This window comes from Oscarella lobularis, chromosome 14 (genome assembly GCF_947507565.1).
Source record: "Oscarella lobularis chromosome 14, ooOscLobu1.1, whole genome shotgun sequence".
NCBI classification, from domain to species: domain Eukaryota; kingdom Metazoa; phylum Porifera; class Homoscleromorpha; order Homosclerophorida; family Oscarellidae; genus Oscarella; species Oscarella lobularis.
This window is the reverse complement of record NC_089188.1, coordinates 1,760,323-1,775,733: the sequence shown is the minus strand read 5'-3', so window position 1 is coordinate 1,775,733 and position 15,411 is coordinate 1,760,323. Positions and strand designations below refer to the sequence as shown.

Here is a 15,411-nt window from a genome sequence, read left to right as displayed (position 1 = left end):
GGGAAGGCTGTACAACGGGTTTGAACGTTCAAACGGGTACAACGGGTTTAAACGTTCAAACGGGGGTTCGAACGTTCAAACGGGGGTTGGTTGTGTAGAGATAAGTGAGGAAGGCTGTACAACGGGTTTGAACGTTCAAACGGGGGGCACCCGTTCTAACGTTCAAACACCCGTTCGAACGTTCGAACCCTTAAAACTTTCGAACCTTTCGAACGTTCGAACGGGGTGTTCGAACGTTCGAACGGGTTTCAAACGTTCGAACGGGGTGTTCGAACGTTCGAACCCCGGTTCGAACGTTCGAACGGGGGTTCGACGTTCAAACCCTTCGAACGTTCGAACCTTTCGAACGTTCGAACCCTTCGAATGTTCGATCATACATCCGATATTTGTTAAAGGTTCTACACCCGTTTGGACGTTCGAACACCCGTTCGAACGTTCGAACACCCTTTCGAACGTTCGAACCGTTCGAACCGTTCAAACGTTCGAACCGTTCGAACCGTTCGAACCGTTCGATCGTTCCTTCGAATGTTCAAACCCTTTGAATGTTCGAACCCTTCGAACCGTTCAAACGTTCGAACCGTTCGAACCGTTCGAACCGTTCGAACCGTTCGATCGTTCCTTCGAATGTTCAAACCCTTTGAATGTTCGAACCCTTCAAACGTTCGAACCCTTCGAACGTTCGAACCCTTCGAATGTTCGAATCCTTTGAACGTTTGAACCCTTCGTCAAACCTTCGAATTTTCCCATGTTCGAACCCTTCGAACGTTCGAACACCCTTTCGAACGTTCGAACGTTCGAACGTTCGAACACCCGTTCGAACACCCGTTCGAACCGTTCTAACGTTCGAACCTTCGAACGCCCGTTCGAACACCCGTTCGAACACCCGTTCGAACACCCGTTCGAACGTTCGAACCCCCACTTGAACGTTCGAACCCCCGTTCGAATGTTCGAACACCTTTTCGAACGTTCGAACGTTCGAACACCCGTTCGAACGTTTGAACCGTTCGAACATTCGAATGTTCAAACACCCGTTCGAACGTTTGAACCCCCGTTCGAACGTTCGAATGCCTGGTTCGAACGTTCAAACACCCGTTCGAACGTTCGAATGTCTGGTTCGAACTTTCGAACGCCTTGTTCGAACGTTCGAATGCCTGGTTCGAACGTTCGAATGCCTGGTTCGAACGTTCGAATGCCTTGTTCGAACGTTCGAATGCCTTGTTCGAACGTTCGAACGCCTTGTTCGAACGTTCGAACGCCTTGTTCGAACGTTCGAACCCTTCAAACGTTCGAACCTTTCGAACGTTCGAACCCTTCGAATGTTCAAACACTTCGAACGTTCGAACGGGGTGTTCGAACGTTCGAACGTGGTGTTCGAACGTTCGAAGGGGGGTTCGAACGTTCGAACGGGGTGTTCGAACGTTCGAACCGGGGTTCGAACGCTCGAACGGGGGTTCGACGTTCGAACGCTCGAACGGGGGTTCGACGTTCGAACCCTTCGAACGTTCGAACCTTTCGAACGTTCGAACGATTTGAATGTTCGAACCCTTCGAATGTTCGATCATACATCCGATATTTGAGGTCTCCTTAGTATAATACAGCTGATATTTGAGGTCTCCTTAGTATAATACGGCCGATATTTGAGGTCTCCTTAGTTTAATACAGCCGATATTTGAGGTCTCCTTAGTGTACTACGAGTAAAGGTTCTACACCCGTTCGAACGTTCGAACCGTTAGATCGTTCCTTCGAATGTTCGAACCCTTCAAAGGTTCAAATCCTTCGTATTTTCCAATGTTCGAACCCTTCGAACGTTCGAACCTTTCGAACGTTCAAACCGTTCGAACGTTCAAACCCCCACTTGAACTTTCGAACCCCCGTTCGAACGTTCGAACCCCCGTTCGAACGTTCGAACCCCCGTTCGAACGTTCCAACCGTTCGAACCGTTCGAACCTTCGAACGTTCAAACACCCGTTCGAACGTTTGAACCCACGTTCGAACGTTCAAATGCCTGGTTCGAACTTTCGAACGCCTTGTTCGAACGTTCGAATGCCTGCTTCGAACGTTCGAATTGCTGGTTCGAACGTTCCAATGCCTGGTTCGAACGTTCGAATGCCTGGTTCGAACGTTCAAATGCCTTGTTCGAACGTTTGAATGCCTTGTTCGAACGTTCGAACGCCTTCGAAGGGGGGTTCGAACGGGGGTTCGACGTTCAAACCCTTCGAACGTTCGAACCTTTCGAACTTTCGAACGTTCAAACCTTTCGAACGTTCGAAGGATTTGAATGTTCGAACCCTTCGAACGTTCAAACCCTTCGAATGTTCGATCATACATCCGTTATTTGAGGTCTCCTTAGTATAATACAGCGGGGGTTAGAGTAGAGATAAGTGAGGAAGGCTGTACAACGGGTTTGAACGTTCAAACGTGGGGTTAGAGTAGAGATAAGTGGGGAAGGCTGTACAACGGGTTTGAACGTTCAAACGGGGGTTCGAACGTTCAAACGGGGGTTGGTTGTGTAGAGATATGGGGAAGGCTGTACAATGGGTTTGAACGTTTAAACGTGGGGTTAGAGTAGAGATAAGTGAGGAAGGCTGTACAACGGGTTTGAACGTTCAAACGGGGGTTCGAACGTTCAAACGGGGGTTGGTTGTGTAGAGATATGGGGAAGGCTGTACAACGGGTTTGAACGTTCAAACGGGGGGTTAGAGTAGAGATAAGTGAGGAAGGCTGTACAACGGGTTTGAACGTTCAAACGGTAGAGATAAGTGGGGAAGGCTGTACAACGGGTTTGAACGTTCAAACGGGGGTTAGAGTAGAGATAAGTGGGGAAGGCTGTACAAGGGTTTTAACGTTCAAACGTGGGGTTAGAGTAGAGATAAGTGGGGAAGGCTGTACAACGGGTTTAAACGTTCAAACGGGGGTTCAAACGTTCAAACGGGGGTTGGTTGTGTAGAGATATGGGGAAGGCTGTACAATGGGTTTGAACGTTCAAACGGGGGTTAGAGTAGAGATAAGTGAGGAAGGCTGTACAAGGGTTTTAACGTTCAAACGTGGGGTTAGAGTAGAGATAAGTGGGGAAGGCTGTACAACGGGTTTGAACGTTCAAACGGGTACAACGGGTTTAAACGTTCAAACGGGGGTTCGAACGTTCAAACGGGGGTTGGTTGTGTAGAGATAAGTGAGGAAGGCTGTACAACGGGTTTGAACGTTCAAACGGGGGGCACCCGTTCTAACGTTCAAACACCCGTTCGAACGTTCGAACCCTTAAAACTTTCGAACCTTTCGAACGTTCGAACGGGGTGTTCGAACGTTCGAACGGGTTTCAAACGTTCGAACGGGGTGTTCGAACGTTCGAACCCCGGTTCGAACGTTCGAACGGGGGTTCGACGTTCAAACCCTTCGAACGTTCGAACCTTTCGAACGTTCGAACCCTTCGAATGTTCGATCATACATCCGATATTTGTTAAAGGTTCTACACCCGTTTGGACGTTCGAACACCCGTTCGAACGTTCGAACACCCTTTCGAACGTTCGAACCGTTCGAACCGTTCAAACGTTCGAACCGTTCGAACCGTTCGAACCGTTCGATCGTTCCTTCGAATGTTCAAACCCTTTGAATGTTCGAACCCTTCGAACCGTTCAAACGTTCGAACCGTTCGAACCGTTCGAACCGTTCGAACCGTTCGATCGTTCCTTCGAATGTTCAAACCCTTTGAATGTTCGAACCCTTCAAACGTTCGAACCCTTCGAACGTTCGAACCCTTCGAATGTTCGAATCCTTTGAACGTTTGAACCCTTCGTCAAACCTTCGAATTTTCCCATGTTCGAACCCTTCGAACGTTCGAACACCCTTTCGAACGTTCGAACGTTCGAACGTTCGAACACCCGTTCGAACACCCGTTCGAACCGTTCTAACGTTCGAACCTTCGAACGCCCGTTCGAACACCCGTTCGAACACCCGTTCGAACACCCGTTCGAACGTTCGAACCCCCACTTGAACGTTCGAACCCCCGTTCGAATGTTCGAACACCTTTTCGAACGTTCGAACGTTCGAACACCCGTTCGAACGTTTGAACCGTTCGAACATTCGAATGTTCAAACACCCGTTCGAACGTTTGAACCCCCGTTCGAACGTTCGAATGCCTGGTTCGAACGTTCAAACACCCGTTCGAACGTTCGAATGTCTGGTTCGAACTTTCGAACGCCTTGTTCGAACGTTCGAATGCCTGGTTCGAACGTTCGAATGCCTGGTTCGAACGTTCGAATGCCTTGTTCGAACGTTCGAATGCCTTGTTCGAACGTTCGAACGCCTTGTTCGAACGTTCGAACGCCTTGTTCGAACGTTCGAACCCTTCAAACGTTCGAACCTTTCGAACGTTCGAACCCTTCGAATGTTCAAACACTTCGAACGTTCGAACGGGGTGTTCGAACGTTCGAACGTGGTGTTCGAACGTTCGAAGGGGGGTTCGAACGTTCGAACGGGGTGTTCGAACGTTCGAACCGGGGTTCGAACGCTCGAACGGGGGTTCGACGTTCGAACGCTCGAACGGGGGTTCGACGTTCGAACCCTTCGAACGTTCGAACCTTTCGAACGCTCGAACGGGGGTTCGACGTTCGAACCCTTCGAACGTTCGAACCTTTCGAACGTTCGAACGATTTGAATGTTCGAACCCTTCGAATGTTCGATCATACATCCGATATTTGAGGTCTCCTTAGTATAATACAGCTGATATTTGAGGTCTCCTTAGTATAATACGGCCGATATTTGAGGTCTCCTTAGTTTAATACAGCCGATATTTGAGGTCTCCTTAGTGTACTACGAGTAAAGGTTCTACACCCGTTCGAACGTTCGAACCGTTAGATCGTTCCTTCGAATGTTCGAACCCTTCAAAGGTTCAAATCCTTCGTATTTTCCAATGTTCGAACCCTTCGAACGTTCGAACCTTTCGAACGTTCAAACCGTTCGAACGTTCAAACCCCCACTTGAACTTTCGAACCCCCGTTCGAACGTTCGAACCCCCGTTCGAACGTTCGAACCCCCGTTCGAACGTTCCAACCGTTCGAACCGTTCGAACCTTCGAACGTTCAAACACCCGTTCGAACGTTTGAACCCACGTTCGAACGTTCAAATGCCTGGTTCGAACTTTCGAACGCCTTGTTCGAACGTTCGAATGCCTGCTTCGAACGTTCGAATTGCTGGTTCGAACGTTCCAATGCCTGGTTCGAACGTTCGAATGCCTGGTTCGAACGTTCAAATGCCTTGTTCGAACGTTTGAATGCCTTGTTCGAACGTTCGAACGCCTTCGAAGGGGGGTTCGAACGGGGGTTCGACGTTCAAACCCTTCGAACGTTCGAACCTTTCGAACTTTCGAACGTTCAAACCTTTCGAACGTTCGAAGGATTTGAATGTTCGAACCCTTCGAACGTTCAAACCCTTCGAATGTTCGATCATACATCCGTTATTTGAGGTCTCCTTAGTATAATACAGCGGGGGTTAGAGTAGAGATAAGTGAGGAAGGCTGTACAACGGGTTTGAACGTTCAAACGTGGGGTTAGAGTAGAGATAAGTGGGGAAGGCTGTACAACGGGTTTGAACGTTCAAACGGGTACAACGGGTTTAAACGTTCAAACGGGGGTTCGAACGTTCAAACGGGGGTTGGTTGTGTAGAGATAAGTGAGGAAGGCTGTACAACGGGTTTGAACGTTCAAACGTGGGGTTAGAGTAGAGATAAGTGAGGAAGGCTGTACAACGGGTTTGAACGTTCAAACGGGGGTTCGAACGTTCAAACGGGGGGTTGGTTGTGTAGAGATAAGTGCGGAAGGCTGTACAACGGGTTTGAACGTTCAAACGGGTACAACGGGTTTAGACGTTCAAACGGGGGTTCGAACGTTCAAACGGGGGTTGGTTGTGTAGAGATATGGGGAAGGCTGTACAATGGGTTTGAACGTTCAAACGGGGAGATAAGTGGGGAAGGCTGTACAACGGGTTTGAACGTTCAAACGGGTGTTAGAGTAGAGATAAGTGGGGGAGGCTGTACAACGGGTTTAAACGTTCAAACGGGGGGTTAGAGTAGAGATAAGTGGGGAAGGCTGTACAACTGGTTTGAACGTTCAAACGAGGGCAGTAATGGAGCTCTTTAATTTATTGCAAATATTGCTTTTAGATGAAAATGAATAAAGTGGAAACTGAAAATCAGATTTTAAAGGTAACAATAATGGACATTTTTAAGAATGGGTAAATATATTTCTCTTTAGATTACGAATGATGAAATGAAGGTAGCATTAACGAGGCTCTTTTAATTAATTAATATCAAATCTTGCTTTTAGACCAAAATGAGGGAATTGGCAAGGGATAGTGATTTAGAAGAAGGTTCAAAGCAAATGGAGGTAGCAATAATACAGATTTTTTAATTATAGATAAATATTTCTTCTTAGATTGACAAAATGAAGGTAGCAGTAATGAGGCTCTATTATTAGTTAATATTACAATTGGTACACCAGTGGACGATTATCCTTCGGTCCTTTCGTACTAGAAGATAATATATATAATGTTTTATCAAATCTTGCTTTTAGACCAAAATGAGAGAATTGGAGAAAGAAAACAGTGATTTAAGAGAAGGCTCAAAGCAATTGGAGGTAACAGTAATAGAGATTTTTTTAATTATGGGTAAATATTTCTTTTTAGATCGAGATGAAGGTTTGTCTTTGAAATTATTAGTTGTGGACCCCGAGAGTAATTTTCTTTGAAATTATTAGTACATGTAGCAGTATAAGTGGGGAAGGATGTACACGTTCAAACGGGGTTAGAGTAGAGATAAGTGGGGAAGGCTGTACAACGGGTTTGAACGTTCAAACGGGGGGTTAGAGTAGAGATAAGTGGGGAAGGCTGTACAACGGGTTTGAACGTTCAAACGGGGGGTTAGAGTAGAGATAAGTGGGGAAGGCTGTACAACGGGTTTGAACGTTCAAACGGGGGTTCGAACGTTCAAACGGGGGGTTGGTTGTGTAGAGATATGGGGATGGCTGTGCAACGGGTTTGAACTTTCAAACGGGGGGTTAGAGTAGAGATAAGTGGGTACAACGGGTTTGAACGTTCAAACGGGGGGTTCGTTCAAACGGCGGGTTTAGTTGTGTAGAGATAAGTGGGGAAGGCTGTACAACTTGTTTAAACGTTCAAACGAGGGCAGTAATGGAGCTCTTTAATTTATTGCAAATATTGTTTTTAGATGAAAATGAATAAAGTGGAAACTGAAAATCAGAAATTAAAGGTAACAATAATGGACATTTTTAAGAATGGGTAAATTGTTCTTTTTAGATTACGAATGATGAAATGAAGGTAGTAGTAACGAGGCTCTTTTAATTAATATCAAATCTTGCTTTTAGATCAAAATGAGGGAATTGGCAAGGGATAGTGATTTAGAAGAAGGCTCAAAGCAAATGGAGGTAGGAATAATACAGATTTTTTAATTATGGGTAAATATTTCTTTTTAGATTGACGAAATGAAGGTAGCAGTAATGAGGCTTTATTTTTAATTGATATCTAATCTTGCTTTTAGACCAAAATGAGCGAATTGGAGAGAGAAAACAGTGATTTAAGAGAAGGCTCAAAGCAATTGAAGGTAACAAATTGTCTTTGATTAGTAGTGGAATTACTCATGGATTCTGTGAGTAATTGTTTTTGCACTTATTAGTAGTGAAATTACGCATGAACTTGGCGAGTAATTTTAAATTTCTAATACAATTACTTGTGGACCCTGAGAGTAATTTTTTTTTTGAAATTATTAGTAGCAGTAATGGGGCTCTGTTAATTTCTTGCAAATATTGCTTTTAGATAAAAATAAATGACGTAGAAAATGAATATTGGAATTTAATTGAAGTTTTGCAGCGAATGGAGGTAACAATAATAGACATTTTAATGATGGATAAATATTTCTTTTTAGATTATGAATGACGAAATGAAGGTAGCAGTAATGAGGCTCTTTTAGTTAATATCAAATCTCTCTTTTAGACCAAAATGAGGGAATTGGAGAGGGAAAATAGCGATTTAAAAGAAGGCTCAAAGCAAATGGAGGTAAAAATAATGGAGATTTGGGATTTCTCTTTTTATGTAAATGTTCTCTTTTCTTTTTTAGAAATCACCAGAATCTGATCAAGGTAATCTATGTGATTGTACAGTATTTGCAAGTGCGTGGCATCTTTGACTAATTTTAAATTTTCTGTTTTTTACTTTTCGCTGAAAACAGAAGAACCTCTTTCGCCGGCTGAAGGTGAGGTTACTAGGTAATTCATTGTGTTAATTAACTGTGTGAATGGTTAAATTCTCACCAGCAACTGCTCTTTCCCTTTCCCCACTTTCCTCGTTGTCGTCATCTCCTTCACCACCACCAACACCACCACCACTATCACCACCACCACCACTATCACCACCACCACCACCACCACCACTATCACCACCACTATCACCACCACCACTATCACCACCACCACCACTATCACCACCACCACCACCACCACCAGCCGCGGAACGGGGTGAGGTTGCTTACGGTAGGATCCTGTGTAATGTTAACTGCATGTTTGCTCTAGCACTTCAATTCCTTGTAGAACCAGCAACAAGAAGAAGACCGATGCCGGTAAGAAGAAAACTAACTGATTCAAGTAATGTAGTTCACGCTACTGATTTTTTCCTTTTTCTGTTTTGAAGGAAGAAGAGAAGCGTGTAAGAAGCAGATTGCGTGTAGCTGATTAAATGGATAGCATTTTTTTAGAGAAGAATACAAGAGCTTGAACTACGGGCGGTGACGTGTAGAGGCGAATGTAAATTTTGTATAACATCTGATGAATTTTTAATTTTGATGCTCTATATTTTCTCTCTATTAGTTCCTGCGCAAGTCATTCTTCCATGCGAAGAAGGTATAATTAAATTAAATTAACTTGGGTAATCATGTGAATGGTAACATTATTTAATTTAGGAGACGTGGGTAAGATTGAAAAGTAGACATTTATTTCAAATGCTCTATTTGTTTCTTGAAAGACCCCAACCTTCGCAGGATAGCAGAGGGTACGTGTATTCCCTTATCTATGGCAGGTATTTGAAGTTTTCTTCATGCAGGTCTTTTTGTGTTCCTGAGACGGCACGTACATCCCAATGAAAAGCGCCACTGGAAGATGCTCCAAGTTTTGAGGCAAAAGTAATGTCTATACCGATACATTTATATTGAGTTTCATTTTTGAGCTTTTTTGCAGATTATATCATCCTGAGATTAAAACGCCTAACGAAATATACACGAGCATTGCCCCTGGCCTGAGACGAGAGTATCAGAAGGCGTTGAAAGCACAGGCGGCGCATTATCCTGAGCATGATTTAGTGCAGAAAATGCACGCCTTTATTGAAATGTAGACGGAGAGTTTTTTGATTATTGCGTTTACCTTTTTATATTGTGTTTTGATATCCAGTAATGAAGAAATTGGCTGCACGTACATTACACGCTGCTCGCTCTTTGGCCCCGCACACGTGCGTGAATCAATCACGTGATACTATTATTTTGATGATGAGCGTTTGGAGCCCCACTCTGTCTGTCGCATTTCGGCTATTTTTCACCGCACGCATTGTATCCGCGCTTTTCAATGCAATTACAGACTGCGACGAAACGTTCAACTATTGGGAACCGGTCCGCTAGACGACGAAACCTCCCTCTACGCTAACTCGCTCCTCACAGACGCACCAAATCATCTACGGCTTCGGTTTCCAAACGTGGGAATACTCTCCATCGTACGCAATCCGATCCTACGCGTACGTTTGGCTCTACGCCCTTCCAGCCTACGTCGCCAATTGGTTGATCTCGAACAAGGCAGGAGAGAAGAAAAAACGACGATACAACGAAATCATTTTTCTTCCCTTTCTTCTCAGATGGCCATATTTTACGGGGTTCGATGTGCAATGGCCCTTGCCTGCGCCACGTGCGAGACGTATTTCTATAAGTGGGTGGACTGGATCGTTATTTAGAATTCGTGCAAAAAATAGAATGATTTCTTAGAGGAATTTTGGCCGCGTTTGGCGGCTCTACAGCTCGCCTTTGTTTTGGGTTTCTACTTGTGAGCTCGGGGATGTTTATTTCTTCGACAGGTAACTAAAAAGTGTTATGATGTGTCTCGTACAGTAGACTTTTTTACAGCCTTTCTTCCAAGTTCGTTTTGCATGTACTGCGGACTAGTGGCACTGGGAGCTTGGTGTCTTGGCAGTTATACAGTATGTGATCATTATTTGGGCATAAGGACTGGGGGAATTAATTGTTTAGGTTGCTGTATTGGCAATTGGTGTGAGCGCTTTGCTTGGATGGCCGTTTAGTATTGCACTTGGGTACGAAATATACAGTATTTACAAATCTCTAGGCTGGCTAGTTCTTCTTCCATTAGAGTGCCCATCGCTGTTGACATACTGTTCATCCACAAACGATTCTTCTCTTTTTTCAAAACGGTTTTTCTAGTTAGTCTACTGATACTGGTAAGGTTTGCGCAATTTCAAGCATTTTTATCTAAAAATTCAATTGATCTCCTAGCTACCCACAATTCTCGTTGACTACTTCTACTACAGGAAACTCGTCATTGCTTCGCTTGGCATCGTTCTTTACAACGTCTTTGGCCAAGGCGGTCCAGATCTTTACGGTAGAGCGCTTCTACCTGGATTGGGCCACTCTAAGGTGTTTCTAGGAACCGAGCCATGGACGTTCTACCTTTTAAATGGTATTTTGAACTTCAATATTGTCTTTCTCTTAGCATTAGCTTGTCCTATCATATGGGTAAGTAAGAAATTATCCTCGAGTTCGTTGATTGAATAGATTTGTTAGGCGCTGTGGAAATTCTTGTTGGTTAAACTGAATTTTGGAGCAGATTGTACTAACAGTCTTTCTTCCTCGTCCTTGCTAATTCCTTTGTGCTAGACAAGGCGTTGTATTGCTTGTCTCCTATGCTTCTTTGGATGGCAATCTTCTTCACAAGACCACATAAGGAGGAGCGCTTTCTATTTCCCATTTATCCTCTTCTCTGTCTGGCAGCGGCTCTATGTATCAACTATGCTCTGGTAAATGTAGCAGGGATTGTAGCGTCTTTAATTTTTATTGTTTTTAGAGCATGTTAGCTAAAGTTGCTCTCAAGGTCCCAAAGGTGCGGGGATTTAGCGTCATCTCTCAATCATTTGTGCCTCTTGGAACTCTCTCTATCTTTGCCCTGTTATCTTTGTCTCGACTTTTGGCACTTTACTATGGTACGCCTTGTACTCAAGCAGAAAGAAATCAGTGAACGCTTTCCTTTAGGCTACAGTGCTCCAATGCAAGTCTATGGGAAGTTATACGGTCATCTTTCAACATTCAGCAAAGATGTAACGGGTGAAAACGAAAACGTTTGCGTTGGTAAGGAGTGGTATCGATTTCCAAGCCACTTCTTCATTCCATCAGAAAGGCACGCAAGCGTTGACCAGGCTGCGAAGTGTTGTAGTATAGCAGACGCTTCCTTAGATGGAAGATCCAATTTATTCAATCAGCGTTTAAGGGCCAGCTACCAAAGCACTACGCTTCCGGCTCAAATGCCACTTGGATCATCCCGACTGGAATGAATGATATGAACAAAGAGGAACCAGATCGTTATGTAAGCAAAGGAGAGCTCCTTACCCACTTCTTTTGTACAGTTAGCTTTCAGACTATAAAAACAGGGCGCTTTTAAAATTGTAGTACAGGCTAGACGGATAATGCCTTGCACCTAGGTTGACCTAGACACCTGCAAGTACCTCATTGATCTTGATGACGGAGAAGAAAGACCCAACGAGCCAAATTATTCGCAGCAGACCCAGTGGAAGGCAATTATATCCGCCCCATTTCTCATACCAGACAGGCAAGCCGTCTTCAACGCTGAATTGATTGCCAATGAAAATGCTTACAGGTCTAAGCTCCCCTACAGGGCCTTCTACGTTCCACTTCTGTCAACAGCGAACACAGTGTATGGATCTTATAACGTTTTGCAGAGGCAATAATGAAGTGAACGGCATGTGATGTTATTTTTATCAAGCAACGCGTTACATGCAACAGTCTACTTGATATACTTGCTCATGAATCGCTTGTGAAATTCGGATCGTATTGTGTCATTAATGAATTTTCTCTCCTAAAGTAATACAGGATATTGATAGAGTTCATTTGCTTGGCGGTGCGAACCTTTGGATTCTCTTCGACGCCTCTAGCGCAGTTCTTAAATACAACGTCATCATCCCACCTAAAATTAATAATAAAAAATCACTCATATTTTCAGTATAGGATATGCACCTTCGTTTCACTTTAAAACCGCTCGGCGCATCGGAAGAATTCAGGAGCGGATTTCCGGAGACGATGTTCTCTTTTCTAATTCGCTCTTCATCATCCTTGCGTTCCCTCTCCTGTAGAATGAGACGATCATATGACATCATCGTCCTGGTACATGCCGTATTCACGCATTTACCTTTCTTGCCTCCTCTTCTGCGCGCTCCTGCTTAATTTTCTGCAGCTCGCGAAGAAGCTCGGCGGTATCATCTTCATCACTGTCATCATCGTCGTCGTCGTCATCATCCTACAAAACAAGAGACGTGAACACACATCAACAAACGAATCGCATAGCTTACGTCGTCTTTATCTGGATCTGCTAGCCAGAAAAAAACACTACGTCACAGTCAAATTTTTTGCGAATTATGGTCATTTACCTGCTGTTGGAGGTGGCAGTTCGGCTGGTTTCTGTCGCTTAGGCGAGTTGACAACTAAACGCAATTCTTATCATTCGTTGCCTTCTCATTTTTTTCACTAGCCTCTTTCTCCTCGCTCTTTCGCTTTCTCGCGCGCCGCTCGTCGTTCTCGTTCCTCGAGATCGCTGCGAAAGTCGCGCTCGCGAAGTTCTTCGGTCGTGCCTTGGCCTCGTCCCCTGATAGACGACTTCGTAAGCGACACAGACATCAGTTCTAGGCGCACCTCGACTTCAATTTGAGCTGTCCGGGAAGATCGCGACTCGAATAGTGTTTGGACAAGGCCGACAGGTCCTTCTCGCCCTTTCCCGAGCCGCCTCGCGCCGGTTCGAAAGTGGGACGAGCGGCTGTAGTCATTTTTCGAGGTAAACAGGTCTAAATTATCCGGGCATGTAACACGAATTCATCACATGACCTGTTCTATACTTCAGCGTGTCCTTTCTCTAGCTCTTGATTCGCACATTCAGTAGAGACTAGATAAAAAAAAGACTAGCCTTCCCAAAACCTCTAGAAAACAGACATCCGGGGGCGGGCGAACAATCGACCTCGCACGATAGGCGCCTGCGCACTGCGCAAATGATTTGGGAATGTCCGATCCTCCATTTCTTTCCCATCCAACAGCGATGGAGACCGACGACTCCGTGCACGCTCTACCGATCGCGCTCAAACGCTCCACGTCCGCGCCAATGCTCGCCGAAGTCGCCGCCGCGGCTACAACGACAACGACGACAACGACGAGTGCTGCGACGTCGCGACCGTCCCCATTCACTCTGACGGCGCTCGATCTCGCCAATGCGCCGCCGCCACCGTCGTCGTTGTCGCCGCCGCCGCCGTTTCGACGCGCCCGATCGGGCGCCGTCGTCGTCAGCGTGCCGTCGAGTCCGTCGATGGTGAGGGAAAGGGGGGGTCGCGCTCTCGCTCGTCGTACGCCGAATCTATGCGCTCCTCTGTGTGTGCAGGTGGTCGAGCCGCGCGTTTGGGAATTGAAGAGGGTGAGCGTTCTGGCCGGGGACTCGAAAGTCCGGCGACGCATTCGAATTAATCTAATACTCCAATCTGATTCGTTCGAAACGAGTTATAGCGATCGTTTTGTTGTCGTTTAGGAGGGAAGCGGAATCGATGGTTGCGTGAAGCAGGAAGTCGCTCACGAAAGGTAACGCAAACGATCGAAAGATGTACAGTAGTAGTGTAGTGTAGTAGCCGTTGATTGGTGTCGTAGGGGGATCATTCGACAGAGTAGCGGGCGTGCCTTTTTATATCCCAGCATGACGTTTCTGGCGTTTAGCAGGGAAATATTATATCTCCTAAAGGCTGTGATTTTTTCCCTGTGGCCTTCAGTAGACAATTGTAACGATACACCTTGGACCTGTTAGTGGAGTGAAGTGCGTAGAGAAACAGCTATGTCTCATTTTTACGAGAATTGTTACTAAATAGCTTCTGCTTCTTGACGTTTATGCATGAGCCATGAATTGTGCGTTCCCGCTAATATGGACGTTTCTTTAGTCTTACAACGCTGACTATTCAGCTGACGCAACGATGCGAAGAAATGAATCTTGTACGACATTGCCTTTGACAAATCGCTTGCCTAACAATTGATTCTAGGACGGTCAATATCCGAGTCAGGGCGTGGGATGGCCATCTCACGGGGTTTTTTAAGACCTTCGCTGTTTTTTGAGACTTTAGCTATGGACCTGTTGTTGTCTAGGCGAGAAGTTTTCCATCGAGTCCCGTGCTTTCCAATCAGGGGGGAATAAGTCGGCGTTCTTCCTTTCCGGGCTTCAAAAAGTCTGAACAAGCTTTAGATCGTTTTAGTTGCTTTCACTACTCTGCTCTAGGAGAAGTCAGAGTCCTCTCCTATCAGACCGTCGGCCTGATTCACTAGCTCTGAAGAGAAAATGTTCAGGTGCAGTTATAAAAATTACAGATGCAAGTGAACGACTGCTTTTTCTAAAAAAATTAGACTCCATGGAAGAGGTATTTGTGAGCCCGCCGAAACGCTACTGCAACGTTCCCTCTCCTCTTCTCGTCGATGATCCTGCCTTGGTGCCGGGTGACAGCGACTCCGGACGTGGAGCCAGTCCACTTAGGCAATCTCTATTTAATCTCCATGAGCAGAGTCCGCTGAATGAGAGCGGAACGTCGGCGGCTCACAGTAGTGCAAGTAGCAGCGTCGACGGTGGCGGTGGTGTTTCAGCTTTGCCTTTCACGTCTGGATTATTCTCCATGGACTTTAGTCGAAAGTCGTATCGATTTGGTACGGGAACTGGCTTTAGGTTTGGGGACAGTTTGCCAGTTTCTACTGCTGGTGGGGGGAGTGGCGGTAGTGAAGGTGGCGCAGAGAATGAAATTGCTTTTCAATCTGTAATGGATAGTTAGCAACTTTATATAGTACATATGTAGAAGAATGTCTTAAAAATTGACGTTGTGATACGAAGTGTATGCAGGAACCTGTGTAGATACCTCTTTGTATAGGTTAGAGCGGTTTTTGTATAGTTAGAGTTCTTTGCATATTCAAGAGCTGGCATTTATCATTTCTTTCAGACATTTTTATTGTTCACTTGGTGGAGCGGGAAGAGCTGCTACCTAATTATATTATTATGACAATTGCACCTGTAAAAAATTGACCCAAGTGCATGAGTGATGTGCTGGGCATGAGGCACAAGC

The 15,411-nt window shown here is 45.3% G+C and overlaps 4 protein-coding genes and 1 long non-coding RNA gene across 6 annotated transcripts; 4 read left to right on the top strand and 1 right to left on the bottom strand.

The window, feature by feature from the left end:
- Positions 1 to 4,132: 4,132 nt before the first annotated feature.
- Positions 4,133 to 8,277, top strand: LOC136195489 (uncharacterized). The gene is made up of 17 exons (XM_065984814.1): positions 4,133 to 4,243; positions 6,158 to 6,199; positions 6,249 to 6,269; positions 6,321 to 6,380; positions 6,429 to 6,443; positions 6,567 to 6,629; positions 6,679 to 6,690; positions 7,220 to 7,261; positions 7,309 to 7,329; positions 7,377 to 7,436; positions 7,485 to 7,499; positions 7,550 to 7,612; positions 7,825 to 7,887; positions 7,934 to 7,954; positions 8,002 to 8,064; positions 8,126 to 8,147; positions 8,237 to 8,277. The coding sequence occupies exons 1-17, from the start codon at positions 4,133 to 4,135 to the stop codon at positions 8,275 to 8,277; spliced, it is 735 nt and encodes a 244-aa protein (XP_065840886.1).
- Positions 8,278 to 8,960: 683 nt separating this feature from the next.
- LOC136195097 (uncharacterized) lies at positions 8,961 to 9,462 on the top strand. The gene is made up of 4 exons (XR_010671779.1): positions 8,961 to 8,971; positions 9,025 to 9,051; positions 9,103 to 9,181; positions 9,237 to 9,462. It is a non-coding gene; the product is annotated as an uncharacterized lncRNA (long non-coding RNA).
- Positions 9,463 to 9,506: 44 nt separating this feature from the next.
- LOC136195094 (alpha-1,2-mannosyltransferase ALG9-like) lies at positions 9,507 to 12,154 on the top strand. The gene is made up of 16 exons (XM_065984365.1): positions 9,507 to 9,661; positions 9,710 to 9,841; positions 9,901 to 9,971; positions 10,028 to 10,116; positions 10,166 to 10,239; positions 10,289 to 10,350; positions 10,407 to 10,494; positions 10,550 to 10,655; positions 10,701 to 10,789; positions 10,838 to 10,883; positions 10,931 to 11,070; positions 11,118 to 11,253; positions 11,303 to 11,447; positions 11,504 to 11,633; positions 11,749 to 11,876; positions 11,925 to 12,154. The coding sequence occupies exons 1-16, from the start codon at positions 9,539 to 9,541 to the stop codon at positions 12,013 to 12,015; spliced, it is 1,650 nt and encodes a 549-aa protein (XP_065840437.1). The 5' UTR covers positions 9,507 to 9,538; the 3' UTR covers positions 12,016 to 12,154.
- LOC136195096 (spliceosome-associated protein CWC15 homolog) lies at positions 11,985 to 13,308 on the bottom strand. Of its 2 annotated transcripts, none has more exons than XM_065984367.1 (9): positions 13,174 to 13,308; positions 12,974 to 13,122; positions 12,814 to 12,926; positions 12,712 to 12,765; positions 12,634 to 12,653; positions 12,474 to 12,581; positions 12,302 to 12,411; positions 12,194 to 12,251; positions 11,985 to 12,143 (listed from the first exon to the last, which is right to left on the bottom strand). In XM_065984367.1, the coding sequence occupies exons 2-9, from the start codon at positions 13,102 to 13,104 to the stop codon at positions 12,072 to 12,074; spliced, it is 666 nt and encodes a 221-aa protein (XP_065840439.1). In that variant the 5' UTR covers positions 13,105 to 13,122; positions 13,174 to 13,308; the 3' UTR covers positions 11,985 to 12,071. The 2 variants fall into 2 exon arrangements, with proteins under 2 accessions (XP_065840439.1, XP_065840440.1); XM_065984368.1 differs by having other exon boundaries at positions 12,634 to 12,650.
- LOC136195095 (uncharacterized) lies at positions 13,240 to 15,354 on the top strand. The gene is made up of 8 exons (XM_065984366.1): positions 13,240 to 13,637; positions 13,707 to 13,739; positions 13,851 to 13,900; positions 14,251 to 14,302; positions 14,350 to 14,394; positions 14,453 to 14,532; positions 14,583 to 14,650; positions 14,708 to 15,354. Exons 1-8 carry the CDS (start codon positions 13,335 to 13,337, stop codon positions 15,121 to 15,123), a joined length of 1,047 nt encoding a protein of 348 aa, XP_065840438.1. The 5' UTR covers positions 13,240 to 13,334; the 3' UTR covers positions 15,124 to 15,354.
- Positions 15,355 to 15,411: the final 57 nt, after the last annotated feature.